The 20,629-nt window shown below is 43.6% G+C and overlaps 1 protein-coding gene across 1 annotated transcript in view; it reads left to right on the forward strand.

Annotated features, from left to right (window-relative positions):
* dnah2 (dynein, axonemal, heavy chain 2) overlaps nt 1-20,629 on the forward strand; it is a 212,666-nt gene that overhangs the window by 41,835 nt on the left and 150,202 nt on the right. Inside the window, exons 9-15 of the mRNA XM_041965689.1 lie at nt 835-1,011; nt 2,052-2,241; nt 2,846-2,924; nt 7,629-7,759; nt 10,186-10,280; nt 11,162-11,224; nt 11,378-11,384. Coding sequence (XP_041821623.1) covers nt 835-1,011; nt 2,052-2,241; nt 2,846-2,924; nt 7,629-7,759; nt 10,186-10,280; nt 11,162-11,224; nt 11,378-11,384 — 742 coding nt within the window. The remainder of the gene's footprint in view (nt 1-834; nt 1,012-2,051; nt 2,242-2,845; nt 2,925-7,628; nt 7,760-10,185; nt 10,281-11,161; nt 11,225-11,377; nt 11,385-20,629) is intronic.

Below are 20,629 nucleotides of genomic sequence, written 5' to 3' on the forward strand. Positions count from 1 at the left end.
GGAATCAGTACACTGACGTCCAGTCACACATCACTGCAAACATGAAACTGAGCACCGTGTGTGTGTACACATGCCCATACTATACATCCACAGTGCAAGCATGCATTATTGCCTTATGGATTTGTCAAAGACATTGGTATGTTAATGGCTGGAGTGTCAACACTGTTCTGCGTGTGTACACACAGTAACCTGCCTCAGCACTTTGGCTCTTACACCCTCGTCGATGACACTCCTCCATCAATAAAACTAATCTGATTTCTTTCATTGGGCAAATGAAGTTTGCATTGTATTACTGCTTGTTCTGTTTTGCAGTATTGATGCTATTAGCCATGATTGCAGGATAGTACAGGTGGTTATGGTTTATTACTTGTTCCTTTTAGATTAGGTTTTTTAGAATTCCATCAGCAATCTCTCACGCAGTAGCAGAATGTTTTTTGACAAAGCACGCTGATGTCTGAACAAGTAAGTAACCACATTTGTTGCATCACTCCAGACTGTCTCTGGTATTGAAAAAGTACACCTCGCTGAAAAAAAAGCAGTCTAGCACAGCCGCCCAGCTGTAAGTCCTCATGAAGGTTAATGTTCAGTTTTTGTTGACACTAAATGAGCATATTGCAGGATGTAGTTTGTCGAGCTGTTGAACATATACAGAGAGGTGTTTTTGTTATTTAGCCTCCTCCCATTGTTATAAATGGGGCGGACAAAATAAAAGAAACACTTATCAGTACTACATAATTCAGTTCAGCACCTCTTTAAAACAGTTTCAGTATCTTTTATGAACACTTTGGTCTTCCTGTAATGCATATCTGTTTTCTTCTTGTGTTTCACCCCCAGATATAGTCAAAAGGCCAACAGCGTTCATCAGGAAGAGACGGTATTGAGCATCCGCTTTGTCATGCTGGACTGTTCACCCCTCACTGCACCCTCAGTGCAGCACTGCAGTGAATGGCAGAACAGGTTCACTCAGCTGCCAACGCCTGCCTCAAAGAACTTACAAGACAATGCCAACAGGTGACGAGTGAAGGAAACCAACCACCCAGACATTTATGATAGCAGATATGTGGGTTAAAGCATGATGTTGAAAGCTAAATTACTAATAATTCCCTCTGCTGACCGTGAACTGCTAGGGGAATAATGTTAGAATTGATCAGTATTTACAATGGACATATTTGCATAAGTCATTTGGTTACCATGACAGCATGTATGTGCATCAGCAAGTGAGTGTAGGACTTTTCCATGATCAATCAAAAAAAGACAGTTTTAAGTCCATTGAAAGTATTGCTATCCCATAATTATACCTGCTGGAATATTGCTATACAAGGTGCTGTTTTGTCCTGTCTCTACCTGTTTGTAATGAGTCATAACATGCAGTTGATTTGCAGTCTCTACCTGACTGAGAACATAAAAAAAACATTAGAAGCATTTAAGTGCTGCATGACCTGCTGTCAGTCACCTGAATTTGATTTTCTCACATGGGTTCTGGTGATTGGTTCATTTGTTAAAAGCTGGTGTCAACACGAACTGGACCAGAACTAAAATGCAACAATGCATCATCTTTTCCCAGTAGAAAGCACCCTGAGTCTCTCTAGTGGACTAGCTCTGCTGTCTAATAACCTAAAGTGTGTATGCTGTTAGCATAACATATTTAGTATTTAATTAATCTACACTGAAACAGGCATTCCTTTGCCATTCTGACTTAGAAGGAATAAGGTCAATGACAGTTTGCTGTTAATGCTTTTCTGTCAGCTGCGATGTTGTACTGTACACTAAGATCATCTCTAATCTTCATGATTTGAAAGCTAGGACAGACCACGAAAAGTCATTTTTTGTTTGTGATGTTAATCAGTTGATAAATATCATTTGTATTGAGAGGGTGACACAGTGAGCAGCTGGTCGCCGTCCTGTTTGTTTAGATTTAAAGTATTCCAACAGAAGCTAGTATTCTCCACCCTTTCTGGAAATATCTAAATGATCAAACTGAGGAGTGAAATGGAGAGTGTCACTGTCTCTAGGCCGTGTTCCATCTTAAAAAGCTTAGCTGTCTGATGCAGGCAGGCAAGCCACTCCATGTTAGTTCAGCACAAGTGTGAGCCACCCCTTCAGATGCTGGTGGAGCTCGGTGAGAGCCTGAAGCTCTTGGAGAGTCTGCAGGGTGATTTGGCCAAGACAGAAGCTCAGAATCCTCTCATCCATGAACAGATTGCTATCCTGCTCAAGTGTGAAGTCCCGGTGGAAGAGGCTGTAAGCAGCTCGCTGATTAATAGAAACATGCATACATATCGAGCAAACAATGCATACTCTCGGACGTCCTTTAACCATAGGTTGCGCTTTGTTAAATGATACTGAATGTTGACTGCTTCCTCTGTTGACATCCTCTAAACAATCTGAACGTCTCACAGTTAGTGAGAGAAGGCACCATGCATCACTATTTAATACTATTTACAGAGTGCAAATTAAAATGCCTGTCATACTTTGTGCTGCTGGTCGTAGTAATTGTGCAGGGATGCTGGGAGGGAAACTACTCATTTGCTCCTTGATAGAAACAAAGATGTGACCCAGTAACAGGAATTTGTTATATAAATATCATTTCACCTTCATGTTAATCAGGCACAAGCGTTTGAAGGACTTTTTGACCCCTCTGAAGTGGAATAATGAAATCTGTGCTTATCTGTGTGGTTATACTTTGATGCATCAAAACACTGACATCAGTGGTGTAGAATACATTATTGTGGTATATATTGACAATGAGAGCATTCTCATAAAGATTTCCACCCCACAACTAGTCTCCCCACAGGAGCAGGACATGTGTGAGGTGCTGAATCCAGAGTCGGTGTGGCTCTAGCAGGTGTTGATTGACAGCTACCTCATACACAGTGGGAAGTTCAAGAAGAGCCTCGTCTTCAAAAAGAAGATCCAGACCACAGGTTGGACGCTAGCTCTCACCCTTTTTCTCTCTCCCTCCCTCTGACACATATATTTTTATATATATACATGATAAATTCAGGTAAAAGGCTAAATAAATCGTTGTAGCAAAGTATTGGGCTTCCAGAATTTCCTCATTTGGTGTTTTGATGATGTTAGTGGAAAGCGCATTGGTCCATAACCTCCTGTAGGTCACATGACTGATTGATTGATTCATACTCCACTCATGTAGTTGGGTTTTCTTTTAGTTTGTCCCCTGTCTCTATTATCTCTACAGGTGTTCATACATATACCAAACTTAGCCAAGCCCTACCTGCAGAGATGAGATGAGTCTCACATATTAATTGCATTTCAACACATTACATGAACATTATACATTGCAAAAATGACATTAAATGGATTAAAGAAAAATCCAACAAAGAAGCTGAAAGCCTTCATTAAAAGCACCCTGGCCGATCTCTGTGTGTGCTGGCATTGCTCTGGCACACACACGATCACACAGATATTTTTCTAATCTTTTCGGAAGCATGGCTTTATGGAGTGCACATGTCTGTGTGGTGCGCTTCTCTCTGTGTGTGTGTGTGTCAGTGAGTGCACATTTGTATCCATCCATCTGTCCTGTCCCCCAAAGACCAGATGACTCAGCTGGGTGTCTATCTGCATGTCTGACATGATGCAAGGCCTCAGCCTTGACTGGCCCAGTGGGTGGTCACGTCCCTGCGTGGCAGAGCAGCAGGCTGAAGCATCTCTCTCCACCTCCGGCCCTCCACTCCCTCCACTCGTTCTTTATCTCCTCTCGCTGTCCCTCTGTTTTCATCCTACTGTCAAGTGGATTAACAGGGAAAGGTGGAACTATCAAGTATTGCACATATGGTGAAATACTATCACTTTCAACGTATTTAACTGGTGTGTCCCACATGACACACAAATCATCATCACCAATATTTGCTCTGTGGAACTGGACTAAATAACAACTTTGCATTGCCATGTGCTGTAATATAAAATTTCCTTATGCATAGAGGGAATCTACATTAGTGGAAAAGTGCTACCAGTACTGAAAGCAAGCACCTTACTGCTGCTCTGTCGCTCTCTTTTCCTCTGTCCCTACTGAGCCATTACTGATCTATACAAGGCCTCATCAGAACCAATAGCCTGTATCTAATCTGTTCCTGCTCCTGGTGATTTCTGACTACACGGCTGCTCCCTTCCACAGTATAAGTGACGACTCTGACTGGAGGACACACCATGACTGATCCCCTGTCCCGTCATCATTCCTCACTTCCCTCTCCCTGCCTTTTTGCTCCTTTTTTGCTCCTCTCTACCTTCTCTTCTGTTCCCAGATCCTCCCATCATTCCTCCCCTTTCCCGCACCTCCTCCAAGCTCCTTTTTCCTCCTCCCTGCTCTCCTCGGTTTCCCCCCGTGTCTTCTGTCTCCAACTTCCCTATCCTCACACACACCGTGTTTTGTGAATAGCTGAATGTTTACTTCATGTCGGCCTCATCATCCATTCTGACTGGGCCTCTGCTGGGAGGATTTGCTCTTCTCCTTCGCATTTTATTTGTTCCCCTATTTGCTGTTTCCATTAAAGATGAAATTGAAATCTCCTGTGCTAACACACACACACACACACACACACTCACACACAAAGGCACATAAAAACACGCACACTCACAGGCATCAGTCTGCACACTGCCACACGCGTCGACTAACAAAACAACAACGTGCTATGCCAAGGCATATGAAAGAGCACAAACCTCTCGTCCTACTTTTGCTTTACCTTCTTCTCATCCTTTCGCTCCACTTCCTCACTCTCTGTCCTCGCCTCCACCTCCTCTGCTTCCTTTTAGGTTTTGCAAGCGCGGTGGGAGACAGTGTGATCCGTGTTTTGTTTTTGTGTTGTATTTCGTTTTATTTTGCTTTCTCCTTCATCACGAAATAACTGACTTTTCGCCTTTCTCCATCTGCCATTTAATTTCAGTTCTCTTGACAAAAGTTTTTCACATATTCAACACCTTTTACTTCTCTGCTCCTCTTTCTAAGCATTCTGTTTCCTGTGACAACATTTAGCTCTAAGAAGGGGAACAAACTAGCCCTCTTAAATGAAGACCACCTGCTCCCCACTTTCTTTTCCCTACAAACGCTGTGCTGGTTCTGCTTATGGTGCCACTCCCGAGCCTCTTGAAGGCTGCCTCCTCTCCGTCCACAGGCTGACTTTTGAAAACACCCTTTCGGACAGGATGTAGGAAGTGTTTGTAGCATTGCAGAGGAAAACAAAGGCAGTCTTCGGCAGGTTAATGAGGCCAGGAGGCAGCTTTGTGCAGAGCTTCATCAGTATTCAACAGAGGCCTCCCTTGCTCACTCTCCCAATAATATCCCAGTCATTTGGGTCAGCCACATCACTGTGCCTCTGTGAAGGGCACCCACACACACAAACAGAAAAAGAGAGAATTCTTGGACGGTTTAATAGAAATACAGTCTCATCAAATGTTCACCTCTCATCATTAGCTCGGTCCTACACTCTCTTGTCTTTTTTCCATTTCCTCACTGTATCCATCTCTTTCACCCCGACCTTCCCTCCTCTCTGATTCTACGCTACTCTTCCTCTCTCTCTACCCCCACACATACAGCTCCTTCGATTAAGATAAAGTGGGTAATCATATATGAATTATATTAACATCTCTAATAGCTACGGCGAGTTATTGGTTCCTCATTAGGACCCCGCTCACTTCAGTGGAGGCCAGCTTTCAATATCAGGTAAAACAGCAAAGTGCAGTAAAGAGCTGAAGTGAAAGCAGATATGAGCTGCAGATGTGTGTGCGTGCATCCGTGCGTGTGTCTCACCGGGGCCTGGGAGCTGGGACCTCGCCACCAAGCAGTGTGTATGCAGTGAGTGCAGGCCCAGACTATGAGTAGATGGGAGGCGAGGGAAAGCTGTGAAGATCAAATATCCCGTAAATCAAAGCTGTCGCGCAAGTGAGCAGGGCCGTGGGAGCCCTCGGTGTGTGTGGGGCTTCTGGCCCGAGCTGAGGGCCAAAGAGGATGCCTGGGCCTTGAGCCAGCTCCTACCGTCCCACGTGCCTCTTTTTTTTTTCCTCCTTTTACTTTCTCCACATCTTCTCTCATATTTTCACCCCTGACCTTCTCTCCTTTAATCTCCTCCTCCGCCTGCTGTACCCTCGCAGCTCACACTTCTCCCCCATGTTTGATTTCACCCGTTTCCCCTTCATCTCCCCTCTCCTTCAGCTCCTTTCCTCACACCAAATGGCTAACTTTCCTTCCTTCTTTTTCCTACCTCTCTCTCCACCCCCTCTCATACACAGCAACGTGGCTGCTGTTAAGACTAAACATCACATAGATAACAAATTCCAGTCACAATGTTCCAGCTCCTCCACTGTCTAATTATGTCGCAAACTGTCACTGAGCACGTTGTCACAGAGGTCTTAAATTAGTGGCTTGGCTTAATGTTGCAAGCACATGTTAGGTGTCAGATCACTTGGAGTGTGTTTGTGTGTGTGTCTGTGTGCATGAAGTAGGGATGTCACTTCATTAAGATGAGTTATGATATTAGATTTCCTGCTATCTCTCTCTCTCTTTCCCTCTCTCTCTCTTTGTCTCTGTTAATTTGTGTGTCTACTCCATTCTTGTCACAACACAAGCAAAATAATATGTGTGTATTCCTGCAGGCTCTACCAGATAGAGTAGGCGTTGTTGTGTTATTTTTTAACTGCATCTGTGTTAGTATGTATGTGCACCTGTGTGCATCTGTTTGAACCCCCTCAAATTCAGAGCAAATGCTGGAGAAGTAGTGCTCATAGTCCTAACACACTGTATTTTTGTCCTGGCATGACCTGACCTTAGTCTCACTGCAACAGAACAGGCAGTTAATCCACAGAGGGAAGCTGTGCCAAGTGTGTGACCAACATGTGTGAATCGGCCAAGATGTTAGCAGGGGAAAACACTTCCTTTTTGTTACTTTCTCCCAGTGCTTTTTTTTTTTTTTTGCTTTGCTTTATGGAACCCTCATCCTGCGTATCACATTAGCATCACTTCATCTCTACGTGTACCGACAGAGAACTACTTTCAAGAAAATATCCATTAGCAATGGGCAGGATTCTGATCACGCATCAAGCATGTGCTGGCTTTCTTTCCAGGCATTGGAGATAGAGGTGCAGAGGATGGCTGGTTCTGTGCGATATTTAATAGTATCCCCAGTCAATGATTAGGACGTCACTTTGATGACGATTGTCAAAATGTTCCATTTCTCCACAAACCGAGGTTGTAGTTGGAATCAAGTTATGTCTTCCATTTTCTATAACAAAAAAAATTCTTGACGAGCATTAAAAAGAAAGCAGTTTTGTTATTTATGTTGTATCCTTCACTGGTTTGACCCAGCTGCATTTTGTGGAGACCTCTTTGTGCTATTATGTTATGCGCAATACAACTGTAGATGAAGAAATTTTCCGCTTGTATTCTGTTGTACATAATTGTTGATCAGCTGAGTTGCTCGCTGAGTCTCCATTGTATTGTGCAGTGTAGCATAGCATTGAGTTTGCCGCTCAGCAATGGCTGCATAAATGCATTAGCCATGGGTCTTGAAGGAATATTTTGGTTTTGTGAATGCTGGCCTTGCAACAGCCTTACATGTATTACAAAAAGCGTGTTTTCAGTTAGCTTTTGTACATACATCTATGTTTGGTATGTGCAGGTATTGTACTTGAGTGCCAGCTGGAACATCTGGAAGGTTGCTCAGTTCACAATGCTGTGGACGAGGAGGGCATGGAGAGCACAGCACAGGACATGTTCAAGAAACTCCACAAACTCCACAGAGAACTAAAGGTTAGTTCTGTCACACAGAGGTGGATAAATAGCTGCAGATTTTGGCTTCATGTCTCAGTGTGTCAGTCATGCTTCAGTTGTAATACATTACCTGGGTCAAGTTAGATTTTGTTTTATGCAAATAAAACAGCCATACTGAAAGAATTAATTTGCTCAGTACAGTAAAATCTTAAACTTGTACTTTGATCGTGGTCTCTGTAGAAAGAACAGAGAATTGCACTTTGTGTTTATAATGGATACAAAGATTTCAAACTCTTAGGGGACGTCATTACAAGTATTTTTAGCTTCACACTCACAAACTCTGCCTTACATGCATTTTACAGTGACAGCTAACACATTCTATGGCTTTCCCTCAGGATGCGCAAAATTTGTTGCTAATATCACAAAATGAACAGCTCCTCCAATACTAACACCTCAGCAGATCTAGCAGACATTACTTGATCTTTGTCTTCAGTCTCCTGTTACATGCTGTACATTGTCTCAGATATACTGTAAATCTTCTCACTTTCATTTGCTCACTTTAAATGCTCGGTTTGATTCTTCTGCACAGCGCTACGCCATAAGTGATGTTAAGGGATAATGATAAACTGGCAAAAGACCAAATTCCATAGAATAAGATTATTACCGTGGCCAGTCTAGTCCTCACCTCCTAAAGTTTGTTCTGCTGCCTTCTTTCCAAGATCTTCCTCTCAGTCTTGTTCCCCCCCCTCAGTGTCTGTAGCTTAATTCCCAGAGGGTCATCCAGACCTTTGCTGCATTCTGTCCTCACTCTGGGAAAGTGGGTCCTTCTTTCTCCCACTTTTTTAGCACCAGCATCCCTGTCCTGACTCATCGTGTCCATTGGGTCAAAATTGGCAGTGGCATTGCCAAAAATACAGTTGGGGCAGACTTGTTTTGACAAGAAGCCAAAGGCAAGCAAATATGAGCAGTCAAAGGCAATGGGTCTTATCATCAGTGATGTAACTGTTTGAAAGAGCCCTCCTAAGCACACTGCACTCAGGAAATAAAGGAAAATAAACAGAGGATTAGATCTTCAGCTACACCACAAAACAACTAAAATAGAAAAAAAAGAAAGATAGAAAACACATATTCCTTTGCTCCGTGTGTCCCCTGGTTGTTATGGTAGTCGTTGAGGGTAATGAAAGAGAAAGAAACACACTGAGGAAGATGGTAAGGAGTCTTGTCTGTATTAAACATTGGTGTATTCGCCTTGTGGTTAATGTCAAGTGTGGCTAAGGTACCTGGGTCTCTAAGGGGTTGCCGAGTGAGAGCACTGTTGCTGTGATTAAAACGGTGGAGAACAGCCAGAGGGTGATAGTTGGCACAGATTCTGCTCTGTCTCCCCCCCCACCCTCTATTTCACCCTCCATCCCTCTCCTCTCAGTGCCAGCTGTCAGTTATGTCAGTCAGTGTGCTAATGATGCTCCCTGACAGTGCTCAGAGCACAGTGATACATCTGTCATGCCCAGATATCTCTCTATTCATATGTAAGCAATCCACAAATGCCCTAGTTTTGTATACTTTGGTTTTTACACAGGATGAGCAATTCATGATCCACGAATGTTCGTTTTTTAGTACATTACGTTTGCTTCTGTGGTATGCTGTGGTCATTAATACCACTTTCACTCAGACCCCATGTTTGACGCAGGATAACAAACCCGTGTTCACCCACATTTGACCCATTCCTGCCACGCTGCTGACACAGGTGAATCCTGGGTTGTTGCTGTCAAGACCCAGATTTGCTATTTTAGCTCCAAATCCATCACTACTAATAGTGTACATGTACAGTGTTGCTGCTTTCAGGTCATTAAAAGTGGTTAGTGCAACATTTCCACTTAAGATACAGCTTGCCAAATAGTCTATCACCCATCTAGTATTGGATGATATCAAGCCTGTGTGTGCACATAGTGCATTCATAGTTGTTTAGTGTTTAATGAACAACGCAGGTCAAAGCGATGAAATCTTTAACATCACACCTTACCTGCAAGGTTTCACACAAATTTTGCGACAACTCTGACACCCCCTTTTTGTATGCAATTTACACTATGTCAAATATTTCACGGTTATTATTTAAATGATGTAACATTCACACGCTGGACGACCAAACTGCTCTGTAAGCAGACCCTGTGCCTTTTATTTTTACATGTTCAAGTCAGCTGGATGTTGCTAATAATACTTAGCGAATCAACAACATTAAAGTTAATTGTACCTGCACTCTCCACAGAAGTGCTGACGCCGGGTGACGCCAGTGAAACACACAGCTCTTATCACTTCCACATAAACAACTAATTAAGAAAAAGGAACGTCTCGTCAGAACAAAGTCAAAGTCATTTAAATATGCAATGAACAGAAATTAAAAGACTGAGTTTTTAAACCTTATGTGCTGATACGCAGTTTTTACCTCTACCACTTCCACCTTCTTTCAGGAGCTGGACACATCTGTGATGAACAGCCATGCTGACCAAACCAACACTAAATTCACCCTGATGAAGATCTGGGCCTCAACAAGTTTGGTGGCAGGGTGAGTCTTCTGGAGCTGTCCATAGAACAGGTCCAGTCTCGTCCTCTAGACTGACTCAGTTTGCTATTGCTGTTCCCATTCATTCTGATGCTCACCTTTTTTCTGAAAAAGTGGTACGCAGACAGCTGCTGTAATGCAGATAAATGCAGATGTGTCTATTTTTAGGTCTGTGCCAGCTCTGATTTGAAGCTTGTGTTTTCCCACCGCCTTACAGATTTACTCACCTTTCCTCTCATACAATACATTTCCCCCTTCTTCTCTCCCATTTGTCTTCACCTCTCTCCTTGCCCCTTTCGAAAGGTCACCAGCATTAGTGTTTGAATTCTCCATGGCTAAGTTATTCATTTGACCTTGTAGTAGTACAGTGCTGGTCTCCTGGGTGAGCCACATGAGACTCTTGTTATGGTTCCAAGGGTCAAAGGGCAAAATGGATATCCTTTAAAATTGTATTTACCCCGAAATCCTGAATTTTGTTTGCATATATGTGTGTGTGAGCCCTGTGCCTCTTGCATCAGCATTAGAACCATATCAGGGTATCAAAGGCTGCTGTGCTGCTGGGAATGATGAATGGCTACCAGGTGCTGAGGTCCATGTGGTGATCACCTCAGGTAAGGGCCTTTGGCCCCGCTGCCAGGGGAACAGAGAGGGTTAAGTGACGAAGGCGGCTCATAGCTCTAGCCCCATAGCCCTCCATAGCCTCTGGCAGCAGCTCATCAGCTTATTCCCTAACATCTCCAAAGGCCCGTGTGGATGTGGAGCTCAGGCAGACAAGTGTAGGGAGAACTGGAGACATGGCGTAATTTCCTCCAGACCGGTGTGGGACTGTAGGAGAGGGAGAAGGGGCAGACTAGTTCCTCGACTTCCTTCCTCTCTGTCTCCAGGCCTGTGGTCCTGGGGCAGCAGAACCAGTTTCTGGAGCAGCCTGTCAACCTGTGTCAACATCAGTGCTGCCCCTTGCCCGCAATGCACCCCAGCACTCACAGAGGTTACATAAGTGCAGATTTAGTGTGTGAATAACCTTGGCCTGGGGATGTGTCAAAGAGGTCTAATTCAGACCTCCCAGTAACCCCCGCTCACTCCCCCAAATCTTTCCACAGTTCACTGGTAAGTCATGTTGTGTAGAGGGAGGGGAGATGGAGCGAGATGAGGGAACACATAAAAGAGATGCCGTTGCATGCTGTCATCATCACGCCTGTTTCTAAAAGGTTCTCGGTCTCTGATGTGCGCAAGCTGCGGCACTCAATAGCTGCTAAGATCAATGGTTTCCTGCCTCTAGTGCTGCCTCATGTCATCATAAAAAGTTACTGTTGGTCCTGTGGAAAGGAAAAATAAAAGAAAGATCTCTCCTTTTGCATCCTCTCTTGACTGGGACTGTTTTCACCTGAGATGTTTTCCGTCTGTTAACGTTAAACTTTGGCTTTGATATTGGAGCATCTTAAGGGAATCGCTGAGACGAGGCAGGAAACGTTCCTGAACATTGCATCATACAAACATGAGGGTCACTGCTGGCTGAGGTGAGAAGAGAGCCTTGAAGGCATGGTTGGGTGGCAGGTCAGGGGGTCAAAGGTCAATCAGCTTTTAAGATCAAGTTTCATGATCGAGAAGATCAGTTATATGGATGTGTTGAAAATCAGGTGATTGGTTTTGCGTTAATCTCCTCTGTCTGGGACTAAGTGAAAGCATTTGTCTCTGTTGATTTTTGATGCTGTTTAGGGTAATAATCTTTTAAAATGAAAGTCAGTCATCTATAAATACTCCTACCCTTCCAAAACAAACACTGGGGTTTCGCCAGCATTGAAGTAGATGAGGCCAGTCACTGTCTGTGCACCACAGAACACACAAGCTTTTACTTCTGCTGTACTCGCACAGACACGACATCTATAAATAGCCACACAAACACACACTCTTCTCTCACTCTGTGTCTCTTGCTTCCATGTGTGGCCAGACGTGGGCTTGAGCCCCACAAAATTCAATTTGCAGTCTAATTCCATATCAAAAACATGGTCAAAACTCCGTGTTTGTTGAGCGCGACACAAACAAGCAAGGACACAGTCTCAGCATGGCTCCACCCGCAACCTCATTATGGCTGTGCCCTCAAGTAACAGATTTGTCCTTAATTGGTGAGTTGTCCTAATTGACTTTAGCTAATTTATGGATTAGATTATTTTTACCCTTTTTCCTAATTGAACCATAACTTTTATGCGTTTCCCTGGCTGGCCAGGTCATGGGTAATTGCTGCTCAGCGCTATGAGTTGTGCATATCTGTGAGGAAGCTGCAGGTTTTGCACCATCACGTTCAGTTATGTGCAGCATCCATATAGAAAATGAATCCAATAAGTGCAACGTGGATGAAAAAACAATAGCACTACCTGAGCAGGAGTAAACAGCATGAGCTTCCATTTCTCAGGCTGATGGAGTGTATCGCCTTGGGGTGCTAGTCCATCTAGAGGCGCGTTGGTTCTTGGAGTGTTTATGTTGGTGCTATTGCGGAATTAGCGTAGCTTGCTGGCTCTTAGGTACTGGGGATAAAATGAAAGAGGACACAAGGGCACAAAAGAAGTGGATTAAAGTGGAAAAGCTTGAGCTTTTAAGAGTTCTGATAAGCATGGACTTTTCAAATCTGGGGGCTTTACATTGACTCTACTGCTCGTCAGGAACAGGGCATGTGTCGCATCTCAACATTTTACACAATATCTGAGTTCTTGCAGGTATCTGAGAGACAAGTCCAAGAGGAGATTCTTGGTTGTTTTGAAATGTGTGTTTTTAATGTACTTACATGTGGATTTTTCTTTCTTGTCTCATGCTTAAAACCAGCCTGAGGCATGACTGCTGCTATACAACTGTGTATTAATTATAATGTCTAGCTAAAAGAAAAAATAAACAACTTTTTGTAGATGTTGTAGGAATAGTTAAGTTATAGGAAGTGTTGACTATATTAAATAGAGACAACTGTTCTCTAATTACTTATAATTTTTTCATTTGATTTATTTTTAATGATTTATTTTGTGGGTAACTATGCAGCAGCAGATGTAGAATAATGAACAATGCTAAATGAAAAAAGCTTGGGTGAACTTCTGTTGTATACACAATTGTAGCAATCAGTTCAAGCACCATTACAGAAACATGTGGAATACAAAGACAGTTCTGTGCAAGGGATGTAGTCTGTACCCTTCAGGGGGACACTGCTGTATCTGTATGCGTGCATCTGTGTGTGCTGTATATGTATGTTTTTTTTTTGGGATGAGGGGGGGTTGTCGTGTGTGCGTGAGCATTACAGTATACAGTGTGTTTGTGTGTCTGAAAGTTCATGATGGTGAGGAGAGGAGGTTGAGACGTGTCAGGGATGAAAGTGCTGCATCTCTCCTTAGGGCTGTCAGCCTGTTACCAGGTGTCACTTCAACTCCTCTCGCCCACCTGCTTTCCAGCCTCTGCCAGACCGCTGCCACGCACACACATACACACACACACACACACAAGAGCTGCAGACAAGAGAAAGATGAGTAGAACGAGAAAGCTAAGCAAAAAAAGAAAGAGACAAAAATAAACACAGATCATGGACTATGTTCTCCAATAAAAGCCAGTATTTAAATGATGGCTTAAATGTTGTATGCACTTCCATGGCATTAGTTCATCACTACAAAAAAGTAAAAAGTGTTCTGTCACACATTCCTTAATTTAATTTAATTATTTGTTTCCTCAATCTTAGCTGCTGCAAAGCTGGTGTTTCACAATAAAAGCCTTCCAGCGAAGGGAAAGGATAATGTTCTCTGAACCGCCCAGGGGACTGTAATTTGAAACAGATGGAGGAAGTGCTGAATTTGTATTTACAGCAAAGAGCGGCAACGATAAATTAATGTGGCAAATGGAGGCACAACCAACAGCAGGGAGGCCTCTTCCATAAACATGATCAGATTTACAGGAATAGGAATAGAGCCCTGTCTGTTATGCGAGCCTGTTTGTCTCTTCTGTTGAGGAAAGTAAAGGACAATAGGCAGACCGTAGTACTATTCTGTCTAAATGCCTGCTACCTTTCCAGAATTGTCTTTTCTCACCACTCCAGTCTGCTCACAGTTAAGACGGGAGATGTTGAGTTTACAAAGCCTGCATCATGCAGCTAAAATCCAAATAGATGTTGAGGTTTTGGTTCCACAGCAATCTAAAAATACTTCGGTTTGCAAGGAAATATTCAAGCGAGAAACAAGGGTTTACCACACTTGTGTTTTGTGTATGCATTTGCAGAACAGAGGGGGGAGGGGGGCGCTGAGGGAGGCAGAGATTAGGCAGCGGTGGATGAGAGCAGCAGAGACAAGTTAAGAAGGAAGGGTTTCGATGTCAAGAGCCAATTCACATTTGAAGGCGATAACACAATAATTGGAATTTGGATTGATAACGGTATGCCGGAATTGACAGGCATCAATAGCTTCTGAAATGCTCCGTTGCTGCTATCATTCGGCTCCTTTCACTACTCTTTGGCAACAAGACATCATTACTGCTTCCACAAAAGTTTGTTGTGAACAAATCACATGCAAAAGATTAATAGAATAGCGACATTATTACAACATACATAAACAGCAGTGTGCTTGCTGTAACATAATGATGATAATTTCATGTTTTTTCTTCAGGTTTTCCTGAAATGAAGTCACATCGATGGGAGAAGTCTCAAGGAGACGGGAAGAAAAAAAGAGAGAGAACAGAGCTCTAAGAAGGTCTCTCAACCCTCGTACGTCAATCTTTTCCCTATTTATAGAGGCTTAGTACTCTGCTCTTCAGCTTGGAGCTCTCGCTCTCAGGTTCTCATTGTCTCTCTCTAACTATCTCTCAAGGTTTCTGTCACTGTCTCTCTCACGCTCCCTCTCCTAAATCTGTATCCTTGTTAACACAAGGGGTTTTGCGTGGGAGGGGAGAGATTCCGTCCATCAGGTTTTCTCCTCTCTCCTCCTCCTCCTCCTCCTCCTCCTCCTGCTCTTCCAAACTGACTCACAAACAAGTAAACGCACACAACAGGAGCAATTTCCCTACAGCCTCGCCTCCTAGTTGTTCTGTCAACAGAAAGAGAAGGACAGAAATAGACAATAAGAGAAATGGAGAGAGAAGGAAAGAGACACCTCTCACAGCTATTTGCAGAATGGTAGAAGTTCAGATGCTGACAGCCCTTTATCATTAGCTTTCATTCTTCTGTCTTGCCAAAGGAGCATTTTATATTCTGAGCCAGGCTCTGTGTTGGGGGGGGACTAAATCAATTCCAAATTATTGCACCTCTCAATAACTGATGGCCATGTCTGGGCAGAGGAGAAATGATTAATGATGATACTATGGACAATATGAGTAAGACACACACTGAGACATTATCGCCTGCATGCCGACACACACACACACTGAAGATATAACTGTGTGTGCGTCTGCAGTAACTGGTGGTGATTACTGAGGGAAAAGAGACATCACTGCTCCTTTTTGTGCTGAGGAGTAGGGAGTTCAGTGTGTGAGTGTGTCTGTGTCTGAGCTACCATAAAATACAATAAGCAGGTGAGCAAGAGTTGAAATCATAGGTGTGGTAACCCATAATAATAACAATGCGATCACAATACCGGTGATTCTGAGCCACACAATGCATTGCAATACTTCAATCAAAGGCCCATCGTGTGTAACTGAAGAGCAAAACATACCTCAGAAATACCCTTGAAAGTGTTTTCTAAGCAGGTGCCATTGGCATACCATAGGCTCTGTTTTGTTGAAGTGACAGCCTGTGGTCTGTTAAATTTGATGAAATGATTAGTCAGTTGAGAAAATGATTCATCATGACTCAGAATTAATGATTTTGATGAGTATTATAAGTGCTGTAGTTGGTTATCAAGCAAAAACGCAAAACATCTTCTCAACTGTGAGGGTTCGCTGCTTTTCTCCGTTTTTGAACCGTTGATCAGACAAAAAGCAGATTTGAAGATGTCAAATGGTGTGAGCCATTTTGGAGAAAGAATCTTAATATTGCCATCTCTCCATCTTCACAATGTGATTACATGTTAGCACGCCAGATTTGCCGTCCCTCTCGCTCCCCCCATCTCCCCTTCCCTTCCCCCTGTCCTGTGCATGAGGACAAACGCCACCTGTTGCTCATTGGCTGATGCAGTGTTGTTTGGGTTGGTCCGAGCCACTTTGATTGTTTCCCATTTGCCAGGGCTGTGTACAAAAACTTTTTTTCAGCTCGCGGTCCGTGGGGATATCAACAATCTTTCTCCAGAATGACTCACTCCACCTTTAAGATACGTACAAAGTGAGCAGAGTCCAGCCCTTTTAACACAAATGCGCTCAAACTGGCACAAGTCTGAACCGACAGCAGAACAGTTCCAGAGTTAAAAGGTGAATTAAAGGAAGAACACATTAGTTTCCAGTAGATACAGCATTATTGGTGTCAGTGAATCAACAACATATTGCAAGAGAATACAGTGCAGTGAGTTGCTGTTCCAGTTATTTGTGTGCTGTTTTTTCGACCTCAAACCTTGTCTGTCTGTATTTAGCCCTGCAGATGAAGCTGCATTGTCTTAGAGGGTCTATAATAAGAAAAATGCAGGATACACTGTGCACTACCCAAATCACCTGCAATTACCACCCACAGTCTCAGCCATTTATCTCTGACTTCTCCCAGACCGACGCGCAAACTCACAGAACATCCATAGAGATGCATCTAAATAACTACTTGTGCTCATGCATTTGAGCAAAAATGTATAAACACACTTGCTTACAAATCTAAGATCTTTGTACAAAGAGCTGCTGTCACGCCCACAGCCCAAATGGCTGTTTTGTGTTGTCAGTCATTTACTCCCAAAACATACACTTACCCGCTCTGACAAAGAGTTCCATCTTTTATTATCTTGCCGCACAACAAAGCCCAAATTCATGTGTGCTTTCTATCTTACTCATAATCTTCCTCACAGCACTCAGGCTGCACTCTGGGGAGTCATCTCAAAACAGTAAGCGCAGCCCCGCGCAAGCATAAAGTGTGCTGTGTTTGCTCGTGTGCACACACACACGTACACACACATACACTCCCTGATGCCTCGTCCCCGGTGCACTTGATAGCTGGTGATAGTAGCCATTGTGAGAAGCAATGTTCCCCATCTTTGTGTTGTGCTGTTATTACATTAGCAGCCCTGATTTTATCCCCGTCTGTCTTTCTTCAGTTCTCCACCTCTCTGCTTTATATCGCTCTATTTCTTCCTCTATCTATCGACCTCCCTCCGTTCCTCCTTCCTTCCCGAGCTGTCTGTTGTGATTTAGCGCTTACAGTGTTTACTCTCCAATGCAGCACCAGAAACCAGGGAAATTATAACTCTAACCCAGGCTGAGTCTCACTCCAAATTATGACCATTTATTTGTGTCTTTATTATGTCTTCAGTGGAACCTTTTTCACCAGCATCACTAAATCCGAACACCCAGTGCAGCTCAACACTGCCATCCAGTGATGGCTTAACCCACTGATGCTTAACAAAGAGAGTGGAAGCAGATTCTTCACCATTTGTTTATATATGTGCCACATATAGTGACTGAGTTGCATGGTTTTCTCTATGCATGACTTGCCTGTAGGAGGCCAAGTATATATAGCAGAGATGATAACTGAAGTGTGAGGCTTGCTTGCTTTGTTAACTGCTGTGTGGCTCAGTAGCTCAAGTGCAGTCAACGCAGTGAATGCAGCTGAGGAAAAAACAGAGACCTCGTACATTTGTGTGTAACCTCAAGGTGACTGAGTTAAGGGTGACTCGTTCTTTCTGTCTCTCTCTCTGTCCATGTCTCCGTGGTGGTTTACATTACCCTGGGCAGAACAGTGTGGAACAGAGCGGCGGCCCGCGGCTGGTTGAATGCAGGAATGCCCCAGCCATCTGCTGCACATTAGAATTAGACCTCCAGCCCAATTCAATTAGCAGCCCAAGCCAGTGCCACTGATTGGACAGAGGGGGGAAGGATACAGTCAGCCACTGGCCCACAGTAAGCATAATGGAGGGAGGCGGGGAGGGTGAAGGGGGCAAAGGGGTCGTGGAGCCAAGAGCGGAGGAAAGGGAGCATGAGAAAAAGCGACAGAAAATGAAACAAATCAAACGTTTCTAAATGAATTCTTCTGAGAAATTAAGCACGGGTGGAAAATATCTGAAAGTCAAATAGATACAACCCGCAAATGCAACGTGAATGACTGCTGGTAGACATGCCTGGAGTCATGTCACATGTTTGATCAGCAATTTATCACACCATGGCAAAGACCCCCCCAGAGATCATGTTAAAACAAAATAGTCCCTAAGTGTCAAGGAGCTGGAAGTATATTGTCTTTTGCTCTTGCAAATCATGCCAACACAGATTAAACAGCAACAGTGGAAGAAAGAAGAAACAAAAAGCCTCCAAAAACAAGTCTTATGCCAACTTTTGAGCAAAACAAGAGGAAATAGACAAAGCTGATTGAATAAAGGAAAAAAGGCCCTACAGATAAGTATCTTGTTTGTCTGCATAATGTTTGGACTACGACAGATGGAAACAAACTTGTCATTGTGCAAAGCAAAACTTGAGTGGCGCAACTACTTTCCCAACTTTGATGATCAAATTGAACATCTGAAACACACTAAGACTTAGATACGTGTGTCGGAATATGTCAGTGTAAATAGGTAGATGCCTTCAAACCATTCCATGTTTTCTCAGATGAGCCAAACGACTTCCTAATGACTCAAAATCATCTCTTATTGTAATCAGTGTGTTGTAGGTCAGTAGTGGTTTTAATCAAATGCAGCTTATTAGAAAGTCCGAAAACCCTCCATGCAGCTTTTTTCTTTCATTTGTTGACCTTATTCTCCAACAACAAATGATTGCAAAGGTCTCCTACCTACGAAACAGAGTGATTAGAAAGAAGAGTGTGTGCATGTGTGTGTGTGTGTCGTGAGAATAGTCTTCTGGCACAAACCTTTGCCTAAGTAGTAAACAGGCCGGGGGTTGCTCGAGATTTTCACAGCACAGTGAGGTGACCTACTCACGGCAAAACACAAGCATATACGAAAACACACACATGCTCACACGCAGTTCTACACAGACCTACCTGCCTAATCTGCCTAATCTCCAGAACATACACACACTGCATATCCACGTACACATATTGACTTGGTGGCAGCAGGACGCATACATCCAGTGGAACATACTTTCTCATATGTTCTAGATGCTGTCAAATATGCTCAGAGCCCTCAGAGACATAATGCACAAAAACACTGGCTCATATAAACAGTGCGCTGTGCGAATATGTTCCCAATTATCTGCTGCATATTTCTCTGATTTTTAACTCATGCCAGACTGGCATCTTTGGAAAACAGAGACTTCTAAACAATTGCGGGATTGTGTATTTTGCTCGAGCGAATGTTCTGCACAGCAGCATTTTTTTTTTCGCCCTGTGCAAGAATAGCAAAATATGTTGAACAGTATTTGTTGTTTTCCCCCTCATACAGTCGTGTGCAAGTTTGTGCGTGTATCGCCGTGTGATTCTGTTGATGTGTGAGTGCAGGGAGGGCATCTTGTCGACTCCTTTTCTCTCTTCTCTCACCTGTTCCTCACACCACAAACCCCTGCGGTGGATCAGCACACCGTGCCGTGCAAACATGCCTTCAGGCAGCTGCCACACACACACAAACTCAGGCACACACACTCAGACACACGTAACTAATTTTCAAAAGTAGATTAGATTTAGACTTTATTGTCCCAGAGGGAGATTTGTTTTCACAGCCACTTCAACACAGAAGCAAACAGATATAAGCACAGCAGCATATGAATAAAGACAATTCATAGTCTCCATAAATACATTACAATACATACACACACAACATTGTCAGGGAGGCAGTTTGTTCAATGCTGCAGTGGCAGAGGGGACAAAACTCGTGCTGAAGCAAGCCCTCTTCCATTTTGAGGTCCTGTATCTCCGTCCAGATGGCAGTCATGTGAAGTGATGATCAAGTCGGTGATGAGTGCCATTTGCAATGGTGAGTCCAGGCGTGTGACGGCGATGTCGTTCACGTCTGGGGGTTTAGACTAGGAAGGCAGATGATTTTAGAGGAAGTGTGATGCTGGTATGTTTGTTTTTGTTGGAGATGGTCAACACGGTGAAGAAGCATGGGGATGAGCAGAACAGGATGGGTTGGATGATGTTTTTGAAAAGCAACAACAGGAGGTGGGGGTGCAGACAGTGCTCTCAGTTCACAGATAGCGTGGAGTCTTTGCTGGAACATGGTTTCCCAGAGGACTTTTTCCAGCAACGGTGTTGAAGTGCGTGAGGTTTATTTTGCACCACTGGAAAATATTTAGCACATCCGCTGACACGAGAAGGGCTTTAGTCA

This window comes from Chelmon rostratus, chromosome 23 (genome assembly GCF_017976325.1).
Source record: "Chelmon rostratus isolate fCheRos1 chromosome 23, fCheRos1.pri, whole genome shotgun sequence".
NCBI classification, from domain to species: Eukaryota; Metazoa; Chordata; class Actinopteri; order Chaetodontiformes; family Chaetodontidae; genus Chelmon; species Chelmon rostratus.